At 40.4% G+C, this 18811-nt stretch overlaps 1 protein-coding gene across 2 annotated transcripts in view; it reads right to left on the bottom strand.

Annotated features, from left to right (window-relative positions):
* CDYL (chromodomain Y like) overlaps nucleotides 1-17417 on the bottom strand; it is a 103606-nt gene extending 86189 nt beyond the window's left edge. The window contains exon 1 of one of the 2 annotated variants that reach the window (XM_064425805.1): nucleotides 16991-17417. In XM_064425805.1, the coding sequence (XP_064281875.1) occupies nucleotides 16991-17014 (24 nt within the window). In that variant the 5' untranslated portion in view covers nucleotides 17015-17417. The remainder of the gene's footprint in view (nucleotides 1-16990) is intronic. The other variant, XM_064425824.1, reaches the window with a different exon arrangement.
* Nucleotides 17418-18811: the final 1394 nt, after the last annotated feature.

Here is an 18811-nt window from a genome sequence, read left to right on the forward strand (position 1 = left end):
GCCTTCCCAACAAAAACACAGGTGCACATTACAACGGAACACTGTGTGCCCTTGATGCCAAAAACACTTTTCAGATCAGATTTTGTAGATTACCTGTGTAAGTAACAATTACTTAGTCTGCCTTCCTTTATAAGAGATAATTTCACTCCAAAATTCCTGCATCAGATTATCATACTGTGCTAGAACTAAAAGCATCTTTTTGGAAAAATTTACAGGTTTGTTTTTTTTTTCCCCTGACATAAGAACATTCTTAAAAATAAGTTGTTCTGATAGATAACTGAATTAAATTCTAAATTTATTATATTTCTAGAAATAATACACCTGAGTTCAGCTCTGAGTTCCTGCATTTTGTCATCCAAAACCTAGTGTACCTAAAGGACTACTTTATCTGAAATCTTTGCCCCATATAAATACTTACAGGCCATCAGTCACCTTTGGTAAATACTACATAGAGTGAGCTTCTCCAGGCTCCTACTGTATGCCAGGGTTTATTGACATATTTGTTTTTAATATTTGCAATTGTCCTCGACATGTTTTTCTAAATCTTTTTAAGTTCACCTAGGTTTTGGGGCTTTTTTCACTTTCAGTTCAAACAAGATACAATTTTCTAACATCTCACTAAAAGCTACATAGCAAGGTAACAGCACACCTAACTCCACCTGAGATACCCAATATCCATACCAAGAGACTGCAATGTGCATTTTAGCTGGTGTATTGTATCACCAAATTACTCCTTCCCAAAGAACCACTGTCCATTCTGCAGGTATGACCCTGCTGTCAGGACAGCATCTTCAGCTACATTAACGTATGCTCGTGAATGATCTCCATTAACTCGGCACAGACCATCCCTCACACTTATGAATCCATCCATTTTTGCACATATGCATTTTACAAGAGATTACATTCTATTTTCCTCCAGATCATTATCTAAATCCTCCCACCAATGGGCTGTGAAAAACTTCTATAAAATCCAACATGAATGTCCTTAATCTATTACTGCTTTATCATCTGTCAACCAGTTTAAAATGGGTTTGATATGGACCATGTTGACTTAGGAAAGAGATAGATTTCAGAAATCAGAACACCATGCAGTACTGCAGCAGGTGCTTTACAAAAGGTTACTATACCTACATAGGTATCTTTGTCAATGAGAACTTTCAGCCTCAGAGTAAAGAAGTACAGATCAGTTCAAACTGTCACGAACATTTGGGCAAGCAGTGACTTTGCTTTCTTTAATTTTCCGCTAAGCAGTTCTCATTTCAACTTTTTACAGTTCTTTTTGCAATCAACATCAACCTGTCCATTCTAGTACTTATGTTACATCCTGGCCTATCCTATCTAATTTTCACTTCTAAACAATGAAAATTAGCACAAAACAAAATACAAACTACAATATCTTAGATATCGTCAGTTGGTTGGGGTTTTTTGTTTCTTTGTTTTAAATCCTGTCTCCTTTAGACTAAAGAAAAACTTAAATTTGTTTGCTTTTATCAGAATAAAGAAATATTTATCAGTAAGTCACAGTAAATTGAGAACAAAACACCCAGATTTTGGGCAGAAAACAACAGCAGTCTGACTCACAGCATGTATTTTAAAGAAATCATAGTATAATTTTTTTTTTTTTAGTATTTCTGTCTCAACTATAAGTGTTCCGATCTAGTACACACATGTCGTTACTGGCATTTTTTTGCTCTCAATAGATAAGAGAATTTTCATATTGTTCTTAACCCCATGGATAGAAGGTTTATGATTAAAGTCTACATAATCTACTGTGAATGGTCTTTTTGTTGTGACAGCTAATAGCCACTACTGTTAATGGCATTTTCTCTGAATCTTCATACATTTGAATATTCAACTCTGCCTTATTGTACGATGACAGTTTCATATCTATCCCTAATGACTTTTCATTTTAGGAATTAAAAAATACCTGAGTAACTTTTACTTGAAAGTAATATAACTTTGAGACAAAACAGCTTTCTTCATATTTTCAGTAAAATCTGTATGACTTTTTTTTTATTAAATATTTACATTTATTTTATTACATTATTCCCGTTAAGAGTGATTATGTATTATTGGCAAAGCCTGTATTGGTAGAACATTGAAATAAGCAATCATAACTATCAGTGCTGATTATTTTCAAGGAAGTGCTCTTATATATCATTTCACTTTTGTCAGAAGAGTAAAATTGAAGAGAACGTAATTGCTTTTCCTCAGAAAAATATGATGAATGACCTACACACATTAGTAATTCCAAGAAAATGTTAATAATCATCAGCTAATGTAATCACTGTGAAGTAACAGTGCATGGTTTCTTTGCATCTAGACATTTAGAGGAAGACTGCTCTGTCACATAAATCTACGGAAAACGTGCCTTGCTTCTAAAAATAGAAAATGTAGACCTTATAGAACTTTCTGAGGCAACTTTTTATCCTTAAGTGTATACTTTATTTATTTACTTTTATCTTGTGAAAAATCAAAACCAGAATGTTTTATTCCTTGTTTTCTGTTAGTAAAGAACCCAGTGTCTAGGCCAGGTTGGCTGTTAAAACTATGTTGGAACTGAGGAGGAGTGGAAGGGCCAATAATAATGGACAATTTTATAATCCGATTCTGCTCTTACCAAAGTGTGGCACTCAATAAAAATTGGCACGTTGAAAGTTTATTTGACTTAGTTATTTACACGTAAGCAGTCTAAAGTGTTCACTGTTTGTTTTCAATGATTTGTTGGCAAGCAAATAAATTTGAATATATTGGACTGAGTTTCTAGACAATGATCAATAGATTTTTTTTCCAACTGTAATCTTGTTTTCTACTTTTAAATTATTTATTTAATAATGTGTTGGTTTGGGTTTTTTTAACTAAATGATAGACCAATGTCAAGGGCTGGCAATACTATTAAATTGTACTGGTTTAGAAGCTAAGTATAGCTTTAACACTTATTGCTACATGCACCTGTTAAAACAATGAGTCATCTGAATGTACATTCAGGCAATTTTAATTTTTGTGTGCTACACCCCTGGATAACCAATATTTTAAGCTATTTTATGTTTTCAAACTGCACAGAAATGCAGAATTTGTAATAAGTATATTAAATCTTTCAATAAAATTGTCTTTAAAATGCTGAATAAATAGTCTAGTATTTTACAATAACATTTAACAAATAATAAATTTCTTAATTATTACCTATACTGAAATAATTGAGAGAGTATTTTTACTTAAGCAAAATAAGGGCTTACACACACACAAAGAACTGAGAACATTGGATTTGGGGCATTTAAAGCACTCAGCTACTTTCTAAAGTCTCACTCAATTACTACCTCTATATTCCCAAATACTTCCATAACACACCACTGGCCTTGAAGTCTTCAGTATTAAAAGATATTTTTCCTTCCTAACCATTTTTTATTTATATATTGGAAAGACTTAAGAGAGCGACGTAGTCAACTTTCCTTATCAGTTTTCCCACCTTCACGTAAACACACTCAAAACGAAAATAATTTTCTCCTGCTGGTGAAACTGAAACCAAAAGTAATTAAAGCCTAGGTTTTTCTACCCAAAAGATATTGACAGCACTTATAGTCTGAACTTTAATTCCATTGGAGGGGCTAAAAATAATCTTCATGAAAATCAGCATTTTAAATGAAATGCAGCTTAAAGCGAGCTCAACTACAAGGAGACATCCTGTCTCATCCCACTCCCTGCCCACTGCCCACTCAGTGAATAACCAGAACACTTAGAAATAAATTATACTTTTAACTACACTTGTACGTCACCTGCATCTTCAGACTGGGTTTGCACAACAGCCTCAGAGCAAGTTTCAGTATAATCAAGGTGCACAAGGAAAATACAACCTTACACTGCGGCAGAATTTTCATTACTTGCATAGCACACTAAATGCAGTAAGTTTCAATAAGCTTTGCAACTGCTGTGGTGAAAGTAAAATTCAGGGAATTGTACAAGTTTTGCAGCACTGAGAAGTAACTGGAATCCCAAATTCTTGCAAGCACGAGTTTGGCATTTTCACAAGAAATGGAAGGGTAACCAGCCACCAGAACACAGCACAGCATCTTGTGCTGCAGCCCTTTCCCCCGGGAGCGCCGCTCCTCAGCCCATCCCGCACGGGCTGCGTGACCTCAAGGTGGAGTCCGGGACACGGCTCTGAGTCAGCTCCAGCCACGGGCAAGAAGCCGTGCAGTCGCACTGCAAGTCTGTCCAGCGAGTTGATCCGGCTGAAAATTAAGCTTGCAGTTTGACAGATTCTTTTTTTTTTTTTTTTAAACAGAGCCAAGTCATTGCTGCAACCATCCCCCCACATCTAACCCATTTTCTCCTGTCTCTCTTCAAACATGCCATATATTCCTGCTTCTTCCCTTGAAGTGGCACCTCTTGGATTTCAACCTTGGCCAGTCAATAAATTGCCAGAAAACTATTTCTGTAAAAGCAATGGGCAACCTTCAGCTAGGCAAGTTTCCTTAATGATCATTCACCTCACCCAGCGACAGAAATCTGTGCGTGTGCAAAGGGAGGAGGAAGACAGGGGTGGCAGGAAGTGCTTGTGGCACTTAGATTTGTTTAAACTGTAGAGAAGAGAACCCTGGTACTCACAGCTGGGAGTGGACAGTCGCCTAAATGTTAAATATCACACCATTCAAACATTAAGGGAAAAACCAACACAAACACTGTCAGGATACACAGAGTTTTTCCCTGGTCTCAGGGCTTGCTCACTGAGGCTGTTTTTTTTTGTGGCCATCACTCAGAAGCTCAACAGCTCCAATAACCTTCCACACCTGCTTTGTCATCCTGGCAAGTACATGTACGGCCACGCACAGAAACAAGCTGAGAAACTGCTTCAACCAAACAAACATTTCTGAGCCACAGTTTTTTGTTTGGTTGTTTTTAATGATGCCAGATCGATTTTCCAATCCTCTTAAAACATGGCCAAGCTGCTGTTGTGGCTCAAACAGAAGGAACAGCTGAGCAATGCAAGCAAAGACAACTGAAGTCAATCATAAAGTGTAGCCACTCAAACACCTTCTGAGATTTAATACAAAAGGAAGTAAAATATAACAATTATTTAAAAACATAACTTGATCAGTTATTGTCACTCAGATAACAAGCCTAGCTTACACCATATGCCTAAACTCTTTATGCTCCAACAGTACAATCCCTTAGCAACATTCACCTACTAACACAATTTACAGCCCCGAGGGAAAGCCTATAATGAATGAAAAGTTGGGTATTATCCTGCATTAGGATCAGAAGACTGTAGAAAAAGGAAACAAAACCTAAGTGCTTAGGAGGCCACATTTAAGTATATTTAACTTAACTGACTAAATTAACTTAATTAGCTTTTCTGTATTTTTTTACAGAGGAAGGGGTGAAGTCTATGACCTTTTAGAGAAATTTCACTTAAATGGTCTAAAGGGCCTTCTGGCCTGAAGTCCTCACTGACTGCAGAGGATACAAAAAAAAAACACTGCATGAAAGTTGAACACCTCTCTGCAGTTAGCCCCATGAAAACCAAACCAAATACCAACATAAAAGGGGACAGGTCTGTATGAGGCTTTTACTTGCAGCATAGCTTCTCTTTATCAGACCAAATTAGCCTGCTCTACTTTATTCTAAGATGTTCCGACAATATTTACCTGGGGGGGAAAAAGAAAAACAAAAAAGAAAAGGCTTTATTCTGCTTGTGCTTTGGCTCAGGGATTCAAACTTTGTCAAGGAGATGAGCAATCATCTCTGACATACTGAGTCTGAGTGATACGCTCAGCGCTAGACTGTGACAGAGAAAAGAGAGAATTACACTTTTTGAGACAGCACTCAGGTGACCTCCATTGAGAGCCTCCATTTGCACTCAACAACCCCTGCCTACCCATCTTCCTACAAAAGATAAAAGCAATTTTAATGCACGGGCCTTTCTTCCACTATATAACCAATTTCCAGATTCCTCCAGAAAAACAGAAAACAATTATTTTAAAATCAATAGGCAACTAATTCCACACTGAAAGTGCCCTTTTCTGAAAGTTGGACGGAAAAAGAATTTCCTGGTTGTCTGACTGAAAATGAGAGAGGCAGGTAGTGAAAAGACATTAAGTAGGTAGAATTCAAATACTGGACAAAAGGGACAAATTAATAGAAAGGGAGCATTAATTTAGTGACAAGCACAAGATAAAATTCCACTGGTTCTACAGTCAAGCACTATTTTCTTCTCCCCTTCTCATAATTTACTGTCTCTGTATACTTTAAGTCTTTATTTAGCATATGGAGAAATAAAATCCCTTTCTCCAAATTAATCACCTTTAGTCACACATTTTTAGTTCCAGCTTCATCAATATAAACAACCACACATAAAAAATAAAGGGCCAAATAAAGCATTATTTTATTAATAGAAATAATAAACCCATATATAGAGACATATAGGCTAGAATGATGATTCATTAATTCCCATGATTTTTGCTTGACAGTAAGAATGCCATAATAAAGAAATTACTTTGTGTGCATGCAAAGAAGTTTTGTTACATTTCTTAGTTTTGATTAGATATGTATATATATATATGTGTGTGTGTGTATATATATATGCTCAGGTGTGAAGGATTGAATTTTTTAGAATAAACTGGTTTGTAATTACTTAAAAAAGGAACTTAGAGTTGGATAACTCAATTAATACTGAATATATTCAAACAACACACAACAATAAAGAACCTCACATTTTACAGACTAATGCTAGCATTATGTTTAACTAAGATGTTCACTTGTACTGAAAAAATACATCTCACACTCTTTAAGTATAACCTAACTGACAGCTGTCCCACAGTGCTTTATTGTCATAAGTACCTGAAGGTATGAAGAACCGAGCATAACAAGTGATTTTATCTGGATAAACTTAGGAAAATAATATGGGCATAGATATAAATGAAAAACAGTAAAGTTTCACCTGTCACTATGAGTGGCTCAAAACCTAACGGTCATGGGGACAGAAACTATTTCATATCCCAGCGTTCATTCTATTTCCCCACTAAATCTGTGTTTTGTGGCATGCATAGATAACCCCCAAAACACCATCTTATTCAATATACTTGTGCATTACACCAGTTTCATGGAAAAACTGAACTTAAAGTCTGAATTGATCTTTGTAAAGAATTGGTTTTTAAAGATAAGGTGTTTTAATGATTTTCCTCAATAAGCATTTAAAATAAAAATCCAATAAAAGACAAACAACCATGTTATTAAATCTTTACTGTTAAGAAAGTAGAAAAGCATGGTACATGTTGCCTACACCTGTGATGTGTATTCTGCTGATGAAAAAATGAACAAGATCCCATGTTTGTATAGTTTTAAAGTTTTGTGAAGTTGTAACCTTTTATATCCATTTGGTTTCTGTTGCCATGGACATAAGCTGTGAAATCAACACCTGCTTGATCCACCAGCTTCCATGCTTTTAACACTCCTACAACATCACATCTCAAAGAAGCATCCTCAAATACAATGATTTCCATCTTCTCATTCAGAACCTAATATTTTATTCTTGGTAGTTTAAATAAACAAGCACAAACCTCAGGAGAGCTGATGAGTACAATGTGGGAGAGAGGAAAAACAAATCAATTAGGGAGCTGTCCTGCTAGAAGAGAGATGCCTCTAACAGGAGTGAAATAGAATCTCAAACACTGATGGATCTTTTGAAACAGGAAGCTAACCTACTTACTTTTGGCATCTGGAAAAAAAATTCTTTGTTCTTATTGATCATTCCTTGATGACCTGGGTAAAAATACAGCTCATGCCAATGTTAATTCTCTGGAAGCCGATGCCTTCAAAAGTCATATAATGATAAACTTGTCCTAGACTTCCGTAGTATGTTGTCTTATGGAAGTTTTTTCCAGATTAAACCCAAATAGAGATCAAGTGTCCTTTTTTCCTCCCACTCAACACATTCCCTTTTGTACAATCAAATCAAAACCCAAAGCACATAACACTTAGCACATGAACCAGACAAAGAGGAGAAAAAATTTCAAAGCTGGGCTTTAACCTTCTCTACATGAGTATATTACAAAAACCCTGATGTGCACCGACAGTTTAAATTTTCTCTTTGAAACTTCTGACTTTGCTACATCACAAGTGAAAATTGATTGACTGCTCTAAAAGTGCACTCCATTAAATCTTCTGTTCCACTTGGGAATGCTTGGACATCTAGTTAGTTACTCCTTCAGTTGCAAAAGATGGTGGCAAGCTGAGGTCAAAGCATCATTTTCAGGAAACATTAGAAATTTTTTTGCTGGAAATGCTCACTCAACTGACAACTTGCTTTGAATGTATCTATTTAGCATAATTATATTTACAAACTAATTCCACAGAAAAATACACTAAGAATAAAAGCTCAAGATTCTGTCTGATGTAAACATCATCGCTCTTACTTTACGTTTCTTTGTTCTTTGAAAGCACTGCTAATCCAAGATCAAGTTTGGTCCTAACCTAAATAAGTGAGAAAAAATGTGCTAGTCTTGAAAACACCACTGGCCACCTAAGAGTTAAATTATAAAGTAACTACATGGCAAAAAGCCTACAGAGGAGAAAAAATGCTGGTTTTTTCTGGTCTCAAAAAAGTTTTCCATCAGTCTCTCTAACTTTATATATTATATTTCAGTACAATCTACTATGGTTTATACTTACAAAATAGTAGTAACTTCAAATAATGAGATTAATTCCTAGAGTTATTATTACAAGTGCTATTACAATTTGTCTTATTTTGTGGGCACATTCCTCTCTCCAAATTTCCTAGGCTGAGTGTACTTACACACAGTTGCCAGCTAGACCTTTTTTTGGGCTAGTCCTTCAGCACATCAAGTCTGTGCTGAAGACTCCGTAGGTAGAGCATACAACCTCAAGCTGATGACTTGAAGTTTTACACAGAGTTAGAGTTTGTTTTGTTTGATCACATACTAAGAACCTCTTCTTGAAAAATCTGGGTTCAAGTTAACACAGAATTCAGGAACAGCAATGTCTTTGCGGCCTGCAGCCACAAGCCCCTGGCAGATATCTGCAGGTAATGAACGTGGGCTCGGAACATCTGGGCAGCTCAGGTTATGGTGCCAGTATTTTATAAGCAAGGCTGAAATCTGCCTTGTCCCAACAAAGCCAGCCATGAAAGTTCCCAGTGACTATTGCTGTGCCACATTTCCCATTTTTTTGCTCTACATTATGGACCTGTGATAGGAATTGGGGTGCTGAACTGAATGGATCTTTTATGTCAGTACACAGAGCCTTACATTCCCATTATTTCTTACAGACATAATCCTAGGTCTGTTGGTTTTAACTTTGTAAGGGACCTCGACACAAAAGTAAAATGGAATGGTCACACTGTGCTGTCAGGAGCTGTGTTTTATACATACAGAGAACAGGGGAAAATCAGGTGCTGAAATCAAAACACAACAAATCAGCATGATTTAGCAACTAGCCAAACTATACTTCAGTTAACTCTCAAAAGTTAACTTTGAATTGTTTTCCACCCTTCATACATCTAGTTACTGATAACAAAAATGTTATCAATATTCTGATGATGCTTCATTGAAGAACTGCATTTAATGGAAGGAACTTCATAAATTACTGACTTCTGAATACCCACTGAATACAATATCATAGTCTTGAAAACACTTTGAAGTTGGTATATATCCATTTCAACACTCTTAAGAATCTACCTCAATGGTTCCCCTACATATGTGTTTACAACATGTACATATAACATTTTTCTGTGATAAATACATCAAAATATACTTCCCTCAACTCGCTTTAAACTGTGGCATCTCCGAAGCAAAGCCAGATTTTTTCCCTAAACCAAGCAAATTTTCATAAACCAGTATTTTACAGGAAGTGAAGATGCTTAGAGAAGTATTTAAATGTCTCTACAAAATGAAAATCACAAAGTCATTTGAACAAAAAACCAATCCAAACAACGAGAGAAGAGAAGAGAAGAGAAGAGAAGAGAAGAGAAGAGAAGAGAAGAGAAGAGAAGAGAAGAGAAGAGAAGAGAAGAGAAGAGAAGAGAAGAGAAGAGAAGAGAAGAGAAGAGTTCCTTCCCTTTGAATCCAGGATATTAAAAAAATAACAGAGTTTTGATTTTTCATTTGCTACCATGACAATCAGCAAAGAACGAACATTAACACTTAATTTCCTTTAAAGGCGTAACAAACTGTGGGGGCAGAAGAGTTAGAGAAGCACAACTACAAATGTGGTTAGGCCACTTGAATATATACTTTATCTTTCCCCACAAAAGAAATGAAACAAACCCTCAGACTTAACATGGCCAAGAAGAAAGATTTGATCTGAGCTTTACTAATTCATTTTATATACTGTGATAATAAAATGTGAAGCCTCACTGAAGAACCACAACAAAACGGAGTTACATAGTTCCACTATTCAACAGAACTAATTTACAGTTAAAAGATACTTAGAAAATAGTTGTTTTATTTTACAATTAATCCTACCAATGTGGCTTTAAAGTAACTTAAAAATGTAAATCTATGATTAAAATATGCTTTTTAATCCACGTCCATCCTGTGTATTCATACATATGAATAGATGCCTTGAAAAATATCCGCAACAGGTCACCATTAAGGGACACATGTAAATCTTCTGAGGATGTTTATGAAAACAGTAAATATTTTTGTCTTTACAGTGTACTGAGCCAGTAACATACCAGTTTTCTTTTCCTCTAAGTAATATGGAGAGAAGTTCAAAGAAATAATTTCAAAGAGCACAAAATTCTTGTGTGTAAATATTAAAAGCTCATCAGAAATCGGAAAAATAAAAGCTCTTCTTAGAGAGATACAACAACTCTAGAAAATACAACTGATAATATAAAATACTGAACTTTTAAGATATTTTCTGGACTGACAGCATACTGTCAGAGAAACCACATGGTAGGCTGATTATAAATACAAATATTTTATTCTAAGGTTAAAAAAATAATCAACCCTGTATTTATTGACCCATAATATCTATCACGTGGTATCCAGCCATTCAAAGCCTCATAGGCATAGAAGAGAACAGGGAGAGACTTGTGCATCCCTTTTTACCCTGCAAATACAGTTTGTGGAGCTTGTGCTTCCAACAGATACACAAAAATAATACACTGCCCAGTAACAGCAGATTTGAAATTTATTACAGAAGAATAAGAGTGGCATTATAGGGCTGCTTATCTGTTATATCCAACAGATCTGCACATCCAGTTATCACACAGTCTGGTTGAATAAGATGAAAATATGACTGTTAGTACCTTGGTTTTTCCTATTGCTTTGGCATAGATCAGAAATGCTGCAGCAGTCAGAAGAAATGAAGCTGCACCTACTGAGAAGTCTAAAAGGGACACAGCATCACTGATGCTGTTCCAGCTCCGCCAACCTTCCTGAAGAACAAGGGGCTCTGGCATGTCTCATTAAGTTCTTTGTGCCCGATAATTTATCCTCATTCAAGAGGTACTGAACATCAGCATAGTGGAAGCAACCTTCTGTGATAGCACAGTCTTGCAAGTTGGAAGTAATTGTTCTGTAACTCTAAACGTGACTGGCACTACAGTAATAAATCTCTGATTGACCAAAAAACTCAATAAATTAAATCACAGTAAAAGACAGACTGTGAAGGTTAAGAATTATCAGAGCTTCACAGGCTTTATGGATAAGGCATCTCTTTCCCACTTTCCCTCCCTTCCGTCTTTTTTTTCGTCTGTGATGGACATGAGCAATTCAAAATAAATAATACAAGGAAAACAAATTTTTTTTTTACTATACTGATTTTGTACATGTACATACAAAGGAGTTTTGTGCATAAAACCTGCTAAGACATCTCCATATCTGTGAACCATTTGTGTTCCACACAGGACACAGAGGTTCACTCCTTTCCGTGCATGTGTTTGAGCTCACCCTGGGAGCAGCCCCAAGCCTTGCCAGGCCAGTGGCACCACGGAGGGCAGGGCACACTGGAGAAAACCCCAGGGGCAGCTCAGGCATCTCCCCTGCAGCAGCACCAGAAGACAGGGCACTAGCCCTCAATTTTATCCAGAGTTCTGGGGCTAATCAAGCTGGTTAAAAGCAGCTTGGCAAGGGACATGGAAAAGTCAAGTTTCTTACACAAAATATGATGGCTCCATTCCTGCAGTGCTCTTGCATTCGTGCTCCAGTTTAAAGAAGTGAAAGTCACCTATGGAGGATGAACAGCTAATCCTCAACTCTATTTTAAGTCAGATGTATAGCTCCTAAAGAGTGGAAGCAACACAAACACATCTGATGTAAATTCCTGGTCTGTCTTAGTTGGGTAGGGTCAGTCAAGTAAATTTCGTGTCTTTTACCTCTCCTGAAACAAGCAGTAACATTTCCACCAGTTGTCAAAATAAACTCATAAAAACTCAGGCATTACACCCTAATGACTATAAATCCCTCCTTATGAACAAGATCTTTAACCAAGGTCTTGGGAATCAACACATCAGAAAAAAGCAGCAGCAGACAGATCCCAAGACAATCTGGAATTCCTGCAAGACAGGTTGAATGAAAACAACCCATTTCAATGAGGAAAAAAATGGCTATTGCCTGAACAGCCAATTCTAACTTGTTGTTAATAGTAATTTTTCATCAAATAGCTATTAAAAACTACAACTCCAAGCTGCATACTGCAGATAATGGATTTACCCTTTCAGTTAACTTTAGCAAAACCAATGTTTAAACTTTCCAGTAAATGCACACAAAACATGATGAAGATTCGATCGCTGCAGTGTTACTAGGGCCGTGAGAGAATCTTTGGGTTTAAGTCAGTAATTCCTATGCAGTATCGAATTTTCGACAAAATGATAGCATTTCCCCAACAGTTTTCTACACTCTATCATTTAAAAGACTAGCACACTCAATGAAGAACAGCCCACAGGATCACTTCTTTTGACTTGTGGCCACTACTCTATATACAGAGCTTAAATTTTCTTGGAATACGTGTCTTTGGGCTTACTTATTAGGTGATTAAACCCAACACATAGCTTAATGCCAGGCCATAGAACTTCAGCCAGTTGCTCCTGAAATTTGTTTCAGTTTGTAATTTCACTGTATCTGTATAATTTAATGTCAAAGGCTTTAGTTCTAAAAATAAAACCAAAAGTACTGAATCATCATTGGAAGTGAAGTATCACCTTGAGAATATTAGACACCAGTATGAAAAAATGCTTATGTTTTTTGAAAGGCAATGGAAGAATCAAAAAAATATGTATTTTCCATTCTATAAAACATACAAAAATGTATAATTCTGAAGTACAGGACTTTCAATATGTTAATCTGTAATATTCTAATGGAAATTGGTTAAGACACCTTAAAACACTAGGTTCATGACCAATGCCAATGTGAAACACAGAGTGAAGAAAAGGTATCAAGGCATAGGTACACCAGCAAAGTTTACACAAACTCTTTTGCTTACTTATCAGTAAAACCCAGTAAAAATGTTTAGACATGAGTAGCAATCATGGCCCAAGCCTAGCCAGAGTTACATAAATGGATCCAGTGGGCCATGTATATTATGGGTACCAGCTGCACCAGTAGTTCCCTGAGGAAAGGCAGAAACACTCAGTAATTTGACTAGATACAATGTCCAACAGCGAAAACTTCAATGCATTCCACCTCACCTAATACAAAAACAAATTATTAAATTTTATGAGAAAGAGACTCTTCCAAACTCAGCAGAGATTAGCAGTTGTCTACCGACCACGACTTGGTACATCTGACCGGCTGGCTAGCACACACTTCTCCCACAGAGCACTTGTATGGAATAATTTCCACATTTCATCAAACAAACTTGTCATGCCAACCACAACTCAGGATGACTTCAATCCCAGACATCACTTGCAAGAGTTTGCCAAAGGAGGTCAAGGGATTTTACTGAAGAGAGAGCAAACATAGTTTGCTTCTGAAAGAACCTTGGAAATGAGGTCTACTTCTAATTACTCCAGTGAAGATGATGAGAACAAGTAACAGTGTTTAGTGGGAAACAGGTCAGTAAGCCAAAGGAAAGTTGTCACATTGAAGAAGAAAGTAACCCTACCATTTGGCCAAAGGCTGTACAAAGGATTTTTCAAAAACCACACTAACAAATCGCAGCAGCCACATACAAAGAGAGGTGCCATAAGATGTCAACGCCTGTTGAAACAAACTTGGGGAAATAAAAATCCAATGCACCTTTTCTTACATTTTCCTTCACCTGTCTAGTTCACCAGCTTTGCCATGTCAGTCCACCTCACTAAAAAACTTTGTCCCTTGAAGAAACAAACTTGCAAACAGAAAAAGTATGTTATTTGCCTCATCAACAGAGGCTGTCAACATTACTGATTCCTGCATTTTCCATCTAGAAAAAAAAAGTCTCTTCAATGTTTCTACCCCTGCCACAAAAAAAAAAAAAAAGAAAAAAAGGCAAAAAATAGTTGGTAGTCATCAGCACAACCTCTAAAATGCATGGGAACAAATGACATTGAGGATACACAGCCAGCCCCAGTCACACTGCCAATCCATTAGTAGATTTCAAGGTCTTGATCTTTGAATTTGAAATCACTGGCCTACATAGAGATCAGCTTCCTCTCTTCAGGGATGACACTCAGAATAAAAAGAATCCCAACAAATAAGTGAATGCATTAAGATTAAAAAAAAAAAGGAACAAAAAAGAAAAATGAACTTACCTTCATTTTTTATAAGAGGATTTTTCATTTGTATTTTGGAAGAACCATGACACATATCAGCAGAAATAGTTGGCATTCGTACTTAAGCTAACAATTGCAAATAGATTACACAACATTTTTTTGATCAAGACACTAGATCAAGATCCAGAAGGAAAAATGGAAGTATAACAAATGGCAGCAGATTTCAAACACCAGATTCAAACAATACTGTATGGCATGAGCTATAAATAAGACAACCACTAAACAGAAGAAAACCCACCGTCAATAACGCAGGCAGTTCACAAAACACTTTAAATTACTTAAAAAATATCATTTCAGGTCTAGTCACAGCTATGTCCTTCCCAAATTAGTAGGGAAGGATATAGCTCACTATATTTAAATAATTTATTATTTTATGGTTTTTCAGACATGGCTAGAAAATTCATTATAAGACAAAACTTGTCAAAAATTAGCAACAATTTAGAAAAAAAGAGACAGCTTGACCACATGTGAGTCCAAAAGCATCTTAACTTTGCACTTGCACGATTAAAGGATGTGTCCGATTTTTAAATTTAAAAGCATCCCTTCGGGTGTTTTTCAAGAGTGGCATTTGTGCAATGGCCACTACGCGCCACCTGCCCAGAGGACAACTCTGCCCCACAGACTATCGAGCCGACGAGTCAACATTTTGAACACAACTTAAGACAGCCAACAAGAGTCATGCACAATGGTCATTCTTAGCCTCAGTCCAATGCCCAGCCAACAGAATTTTCCTGGTCATTTATTCGTGCCCATCAAAACCAACATCTCATTGTCCACCTTTGATCAAACACAGCAACACAGGAAGAGCAAGAACCGGTCTCAGCACAGGCTACAGGCCCAACTCCACAAACCCAACAGAACTTTTCGCAAAGTCAAAGGAAGTTTTTGGCAATCCCTTGAGACGCAGAGTGTCTCTAAATTTCTCTCCTACTTCCAGGGATGATCCCTTCAAGATTGGCTTAAGCCACATTGTGAGGGTGGGGAAACTTGCCAGAGCAATTAACCATGATTTATCTGTCTTGGGAACACAGGCCTTCGGTCTTCTTCCTAGTCTACCGTTCAGCACCTCTGCCGACAGCCAACTTGCTTAAAATACAAGCCCACCCAGGGCACCTTCCACGGACTTCTGCAGGGTCTGTTCACCGATGGCATCACAGATGTAACTCAATTACTGAGAGATACATGTGCACCAGCTGTACAGTAAGACATCTTCTGTCAAGTGTCCTGAAGGCTATCTGCCTCCTTTTAACCTTAAGAGTTCCAGCCTCTGGATATATTTTTTAAATAGATCACTGTCTGGATGCATATTAACTATCAGATAAGAGCATTTTTGGTTTTGGGAAGCCACTTCTCTACCCAAAAGGCAAGAACAGGTCCAAAACAACAATGGCTTTTCACTCCCGGGGATAACTTCTTGCAAAAATAAAAACAAGGAAGTTCAATCCAAGAGAACCATGATGCTTTTCAGTTAAGGGCAAGGATGTGAAATTGCCAGACATGAGATAGGAAACTCAAAGTTCGGCTGTCACCTCGTTCCCTTCTTCACCCCCAGACCTCCCTCTCCCGTCAGCACACGCTTTGACCACCTCCCGAGTGACGAGTGAAGGATGGCGTGTCAAAGCCTTAACTTTCAATCTTTTTCGCTTCTCTCGCAACCTCAACCCTATCGTTGGAGCACGAAGAGCCGAGGAGTTTAAATTTTAGTATTTTGCACCGCCGCAGCTTGCCGCACGGCCAAGGCACACGATGGTGGCACAGGACTTTGGTATGGACACAAATCCAAGAGGAAAGCCCCTCTGCCCTCCTCCTCGTCCTCATCCCCCGCCCCCCCCGGCCCGGACAGAGGCAATAACTCGGCTTTGCCCACATTTTTGCACAGCGCCGGGCTCGCACTTCGACGTGCTCGCTGCCGGGGCTGTCAGCGCTGCTCGCCCCATCCAGCACCCCCTTTCTCCTCCCGGAGTCAAAGTGTTGTGTGAACGTGGGGAAAGGACTGGGGGGGAGCGCAGGCCACGGTAACACTTTGCCGTCTCCTCCGTTCAGTCACATTTCCGTCCTCCTCCAGCAAAACTGGGGAGGGAAGGGGGGGCGGGGGGCCAGGCTGGGCACACACGCAGGCGCCGGGCCCAGCGGGAAGGGGCAGCAGCCGCGGCAAGTGTGGGTGACAAGCCCGGCGGCGCTCCCGGGGAGCAACAAAAACGCTCTCGGGTGCGGTGCGGCGGGGTGGGGTGGCCGGCGGGGCCGGGGGCAGGGCCGGCGGGGCTCGGGGGCTCTTACCTCGTAGAGTTCCTCGGAAGCCATGCTGTGGGAGCCTCACAAGGTGGAGTTGGGTGCTGGTTCGGAAATACTTTTGTTTCAGTTGGTGTCCGTTTGGCCTCCTCCTCCTCTTCTCCCTCCTCGTCTTCTTCTTCTTCTTCTTCTTTTTCTTCTTCTTCTCCTCCTCCTCCTCTTCCCCTCCTCCTTCTCCTCTTCCCGTCCTCCTCCTCCTCCTCTTCTTCTTCCTCCTCCTCCCTGCGCGTCTCTCTCCAGCGCAACTAGCAGCTCCGCTCGTTAAATGCCAGTGAGGTGCTCCTGTTCCTGCCCCTGCTGCTGCTGCTGCTGGCGCTGGCGGCGGCGGCGGCGGCGGGGGGGGTGCGCGCACGGCAGCTGCGCAACTCGCTCGCTCTCCCGGCTCGCCCTCGCACAGCCCGGCGCGCGCGCCGAGCGCGCTCCCGCGGGAGCACGCAGCCGCGCGCACCCGCGCACACAGAACTCACACGCGTGCTCGCCCCCCCCCCCCCCCGCACCCCTCCGGCCGCCGGCGGCTACACTCGCTCGCTCCCTCCCCAGGAACACTAATCGAGCGCAGAGAGGCAGCGCCGCACGCGAACCACCGCTCTCCGCCCCGCCGGCTCCACCAGCCGCCCCCCCCGCCGCCGCCCGGCACCATCCTCCTCCTCCTCCTGCTCCTTCTCCTCCTTCTCCTCCTCCCCCCACCCCATCCCGGCTTTGATCTCCCATTGTCTGCTCAGCTGAGCCCGGCGGCGCGCGGGGGGCGGCGGGGGCGCGCGCGCCCGGGGCCGCGCCCGGGAAACCCGCGGGTGATGGGAGCGGGAGCGGCGGGGAGCGGGCTGTGGGACGGGCCCGCGGGACGGACGCGGAGTTCGGAGCGGGGCGGCGTGGGAGCGCCCGGGACCCCGCGCACGTGCGGGGCTCTCGGCGCGCCCCCGAGCCCCCGCGCGTCCCCGCCCGCGGCCGCCCCTCCGCGACCCTCCGAGCTGCGCGCCCCCGCGGGCTCCACCATCGCCCGCTCCGTCGCCCTACGGCGGTGCCATGTATAACGCGTCCGCACGCGCTTCTTGCCCGTCCGAACTTCCTTGGTTGGATGCCTTTGCCGTAAAAGAAACTAAACAGCCCTCGACGGTGGCTGCCAGCACCGGATATGTGCCTTCCATCTCCCGGCTGACCGCGGCTGCCAAGCCGGGAAGGCCCCGCCAAGGCCTCCGTGGGATGATGGGCCGACAGAAAGCAGCTGAACTGCTGACCTGCTCATGAGTGCATGGCTAGTTACACCCCGCAACCTGTTCGTGTCACCTCGTGCGTCGTCTAGGGGTGCCTCACATGAGGGGCTGTGTAGCTAGCCGTGAAGCTGATGAATGGAAGGCTTCGTTGTGCAAAGGAAGATGTAACGAGTTACTTCTTCGAGAGAGAATTCTTCAAGGCATAGTTCTGATTTCAAAAGGGCTGAAGAGTGGGGCAAAACCTGTGTTAGGACAGGAATGCCAAACCGTGTACTGTGTCATACCGCAGTGTTTGCTCCAGTGAGTGTTTCCTATTCCATGCCACACCAGGGAGCTGTTCGTTGCCACAGAACAGCACAGGTTGGCGCAGAGTTCGTCACATTTGTGTAATCAACCAACCCATTGAGTCAACTTGTTTTTGACTGACTTTTTTTTTTTTTTCCAAAGTCTTTTAAAGGTCTTTGTAAAAAAATGTTCTCAAACGTTCTACTTTGATGGACAAGTTTTGGACCATTGTCCAGCAGATAGTCATTCAGAAAACGTTGGTCCATTTATGGGCTTTGGATGATTTATGTAGAAAGAACTGGAGATTCCTTTC

Source organism: Passer domesticus, chromosome 1 (assembly GCF_036417665.1).
Source record: "Passer domesticus isolate bPasDom1 chromosome 1, bPasDom1.hap1, whole genome shotgun sequence".
NCBI lineage: Eukaryota > Metazoa > Chordata > Aves > Passeriformes > Passeridae > Passer > Passer domesticus.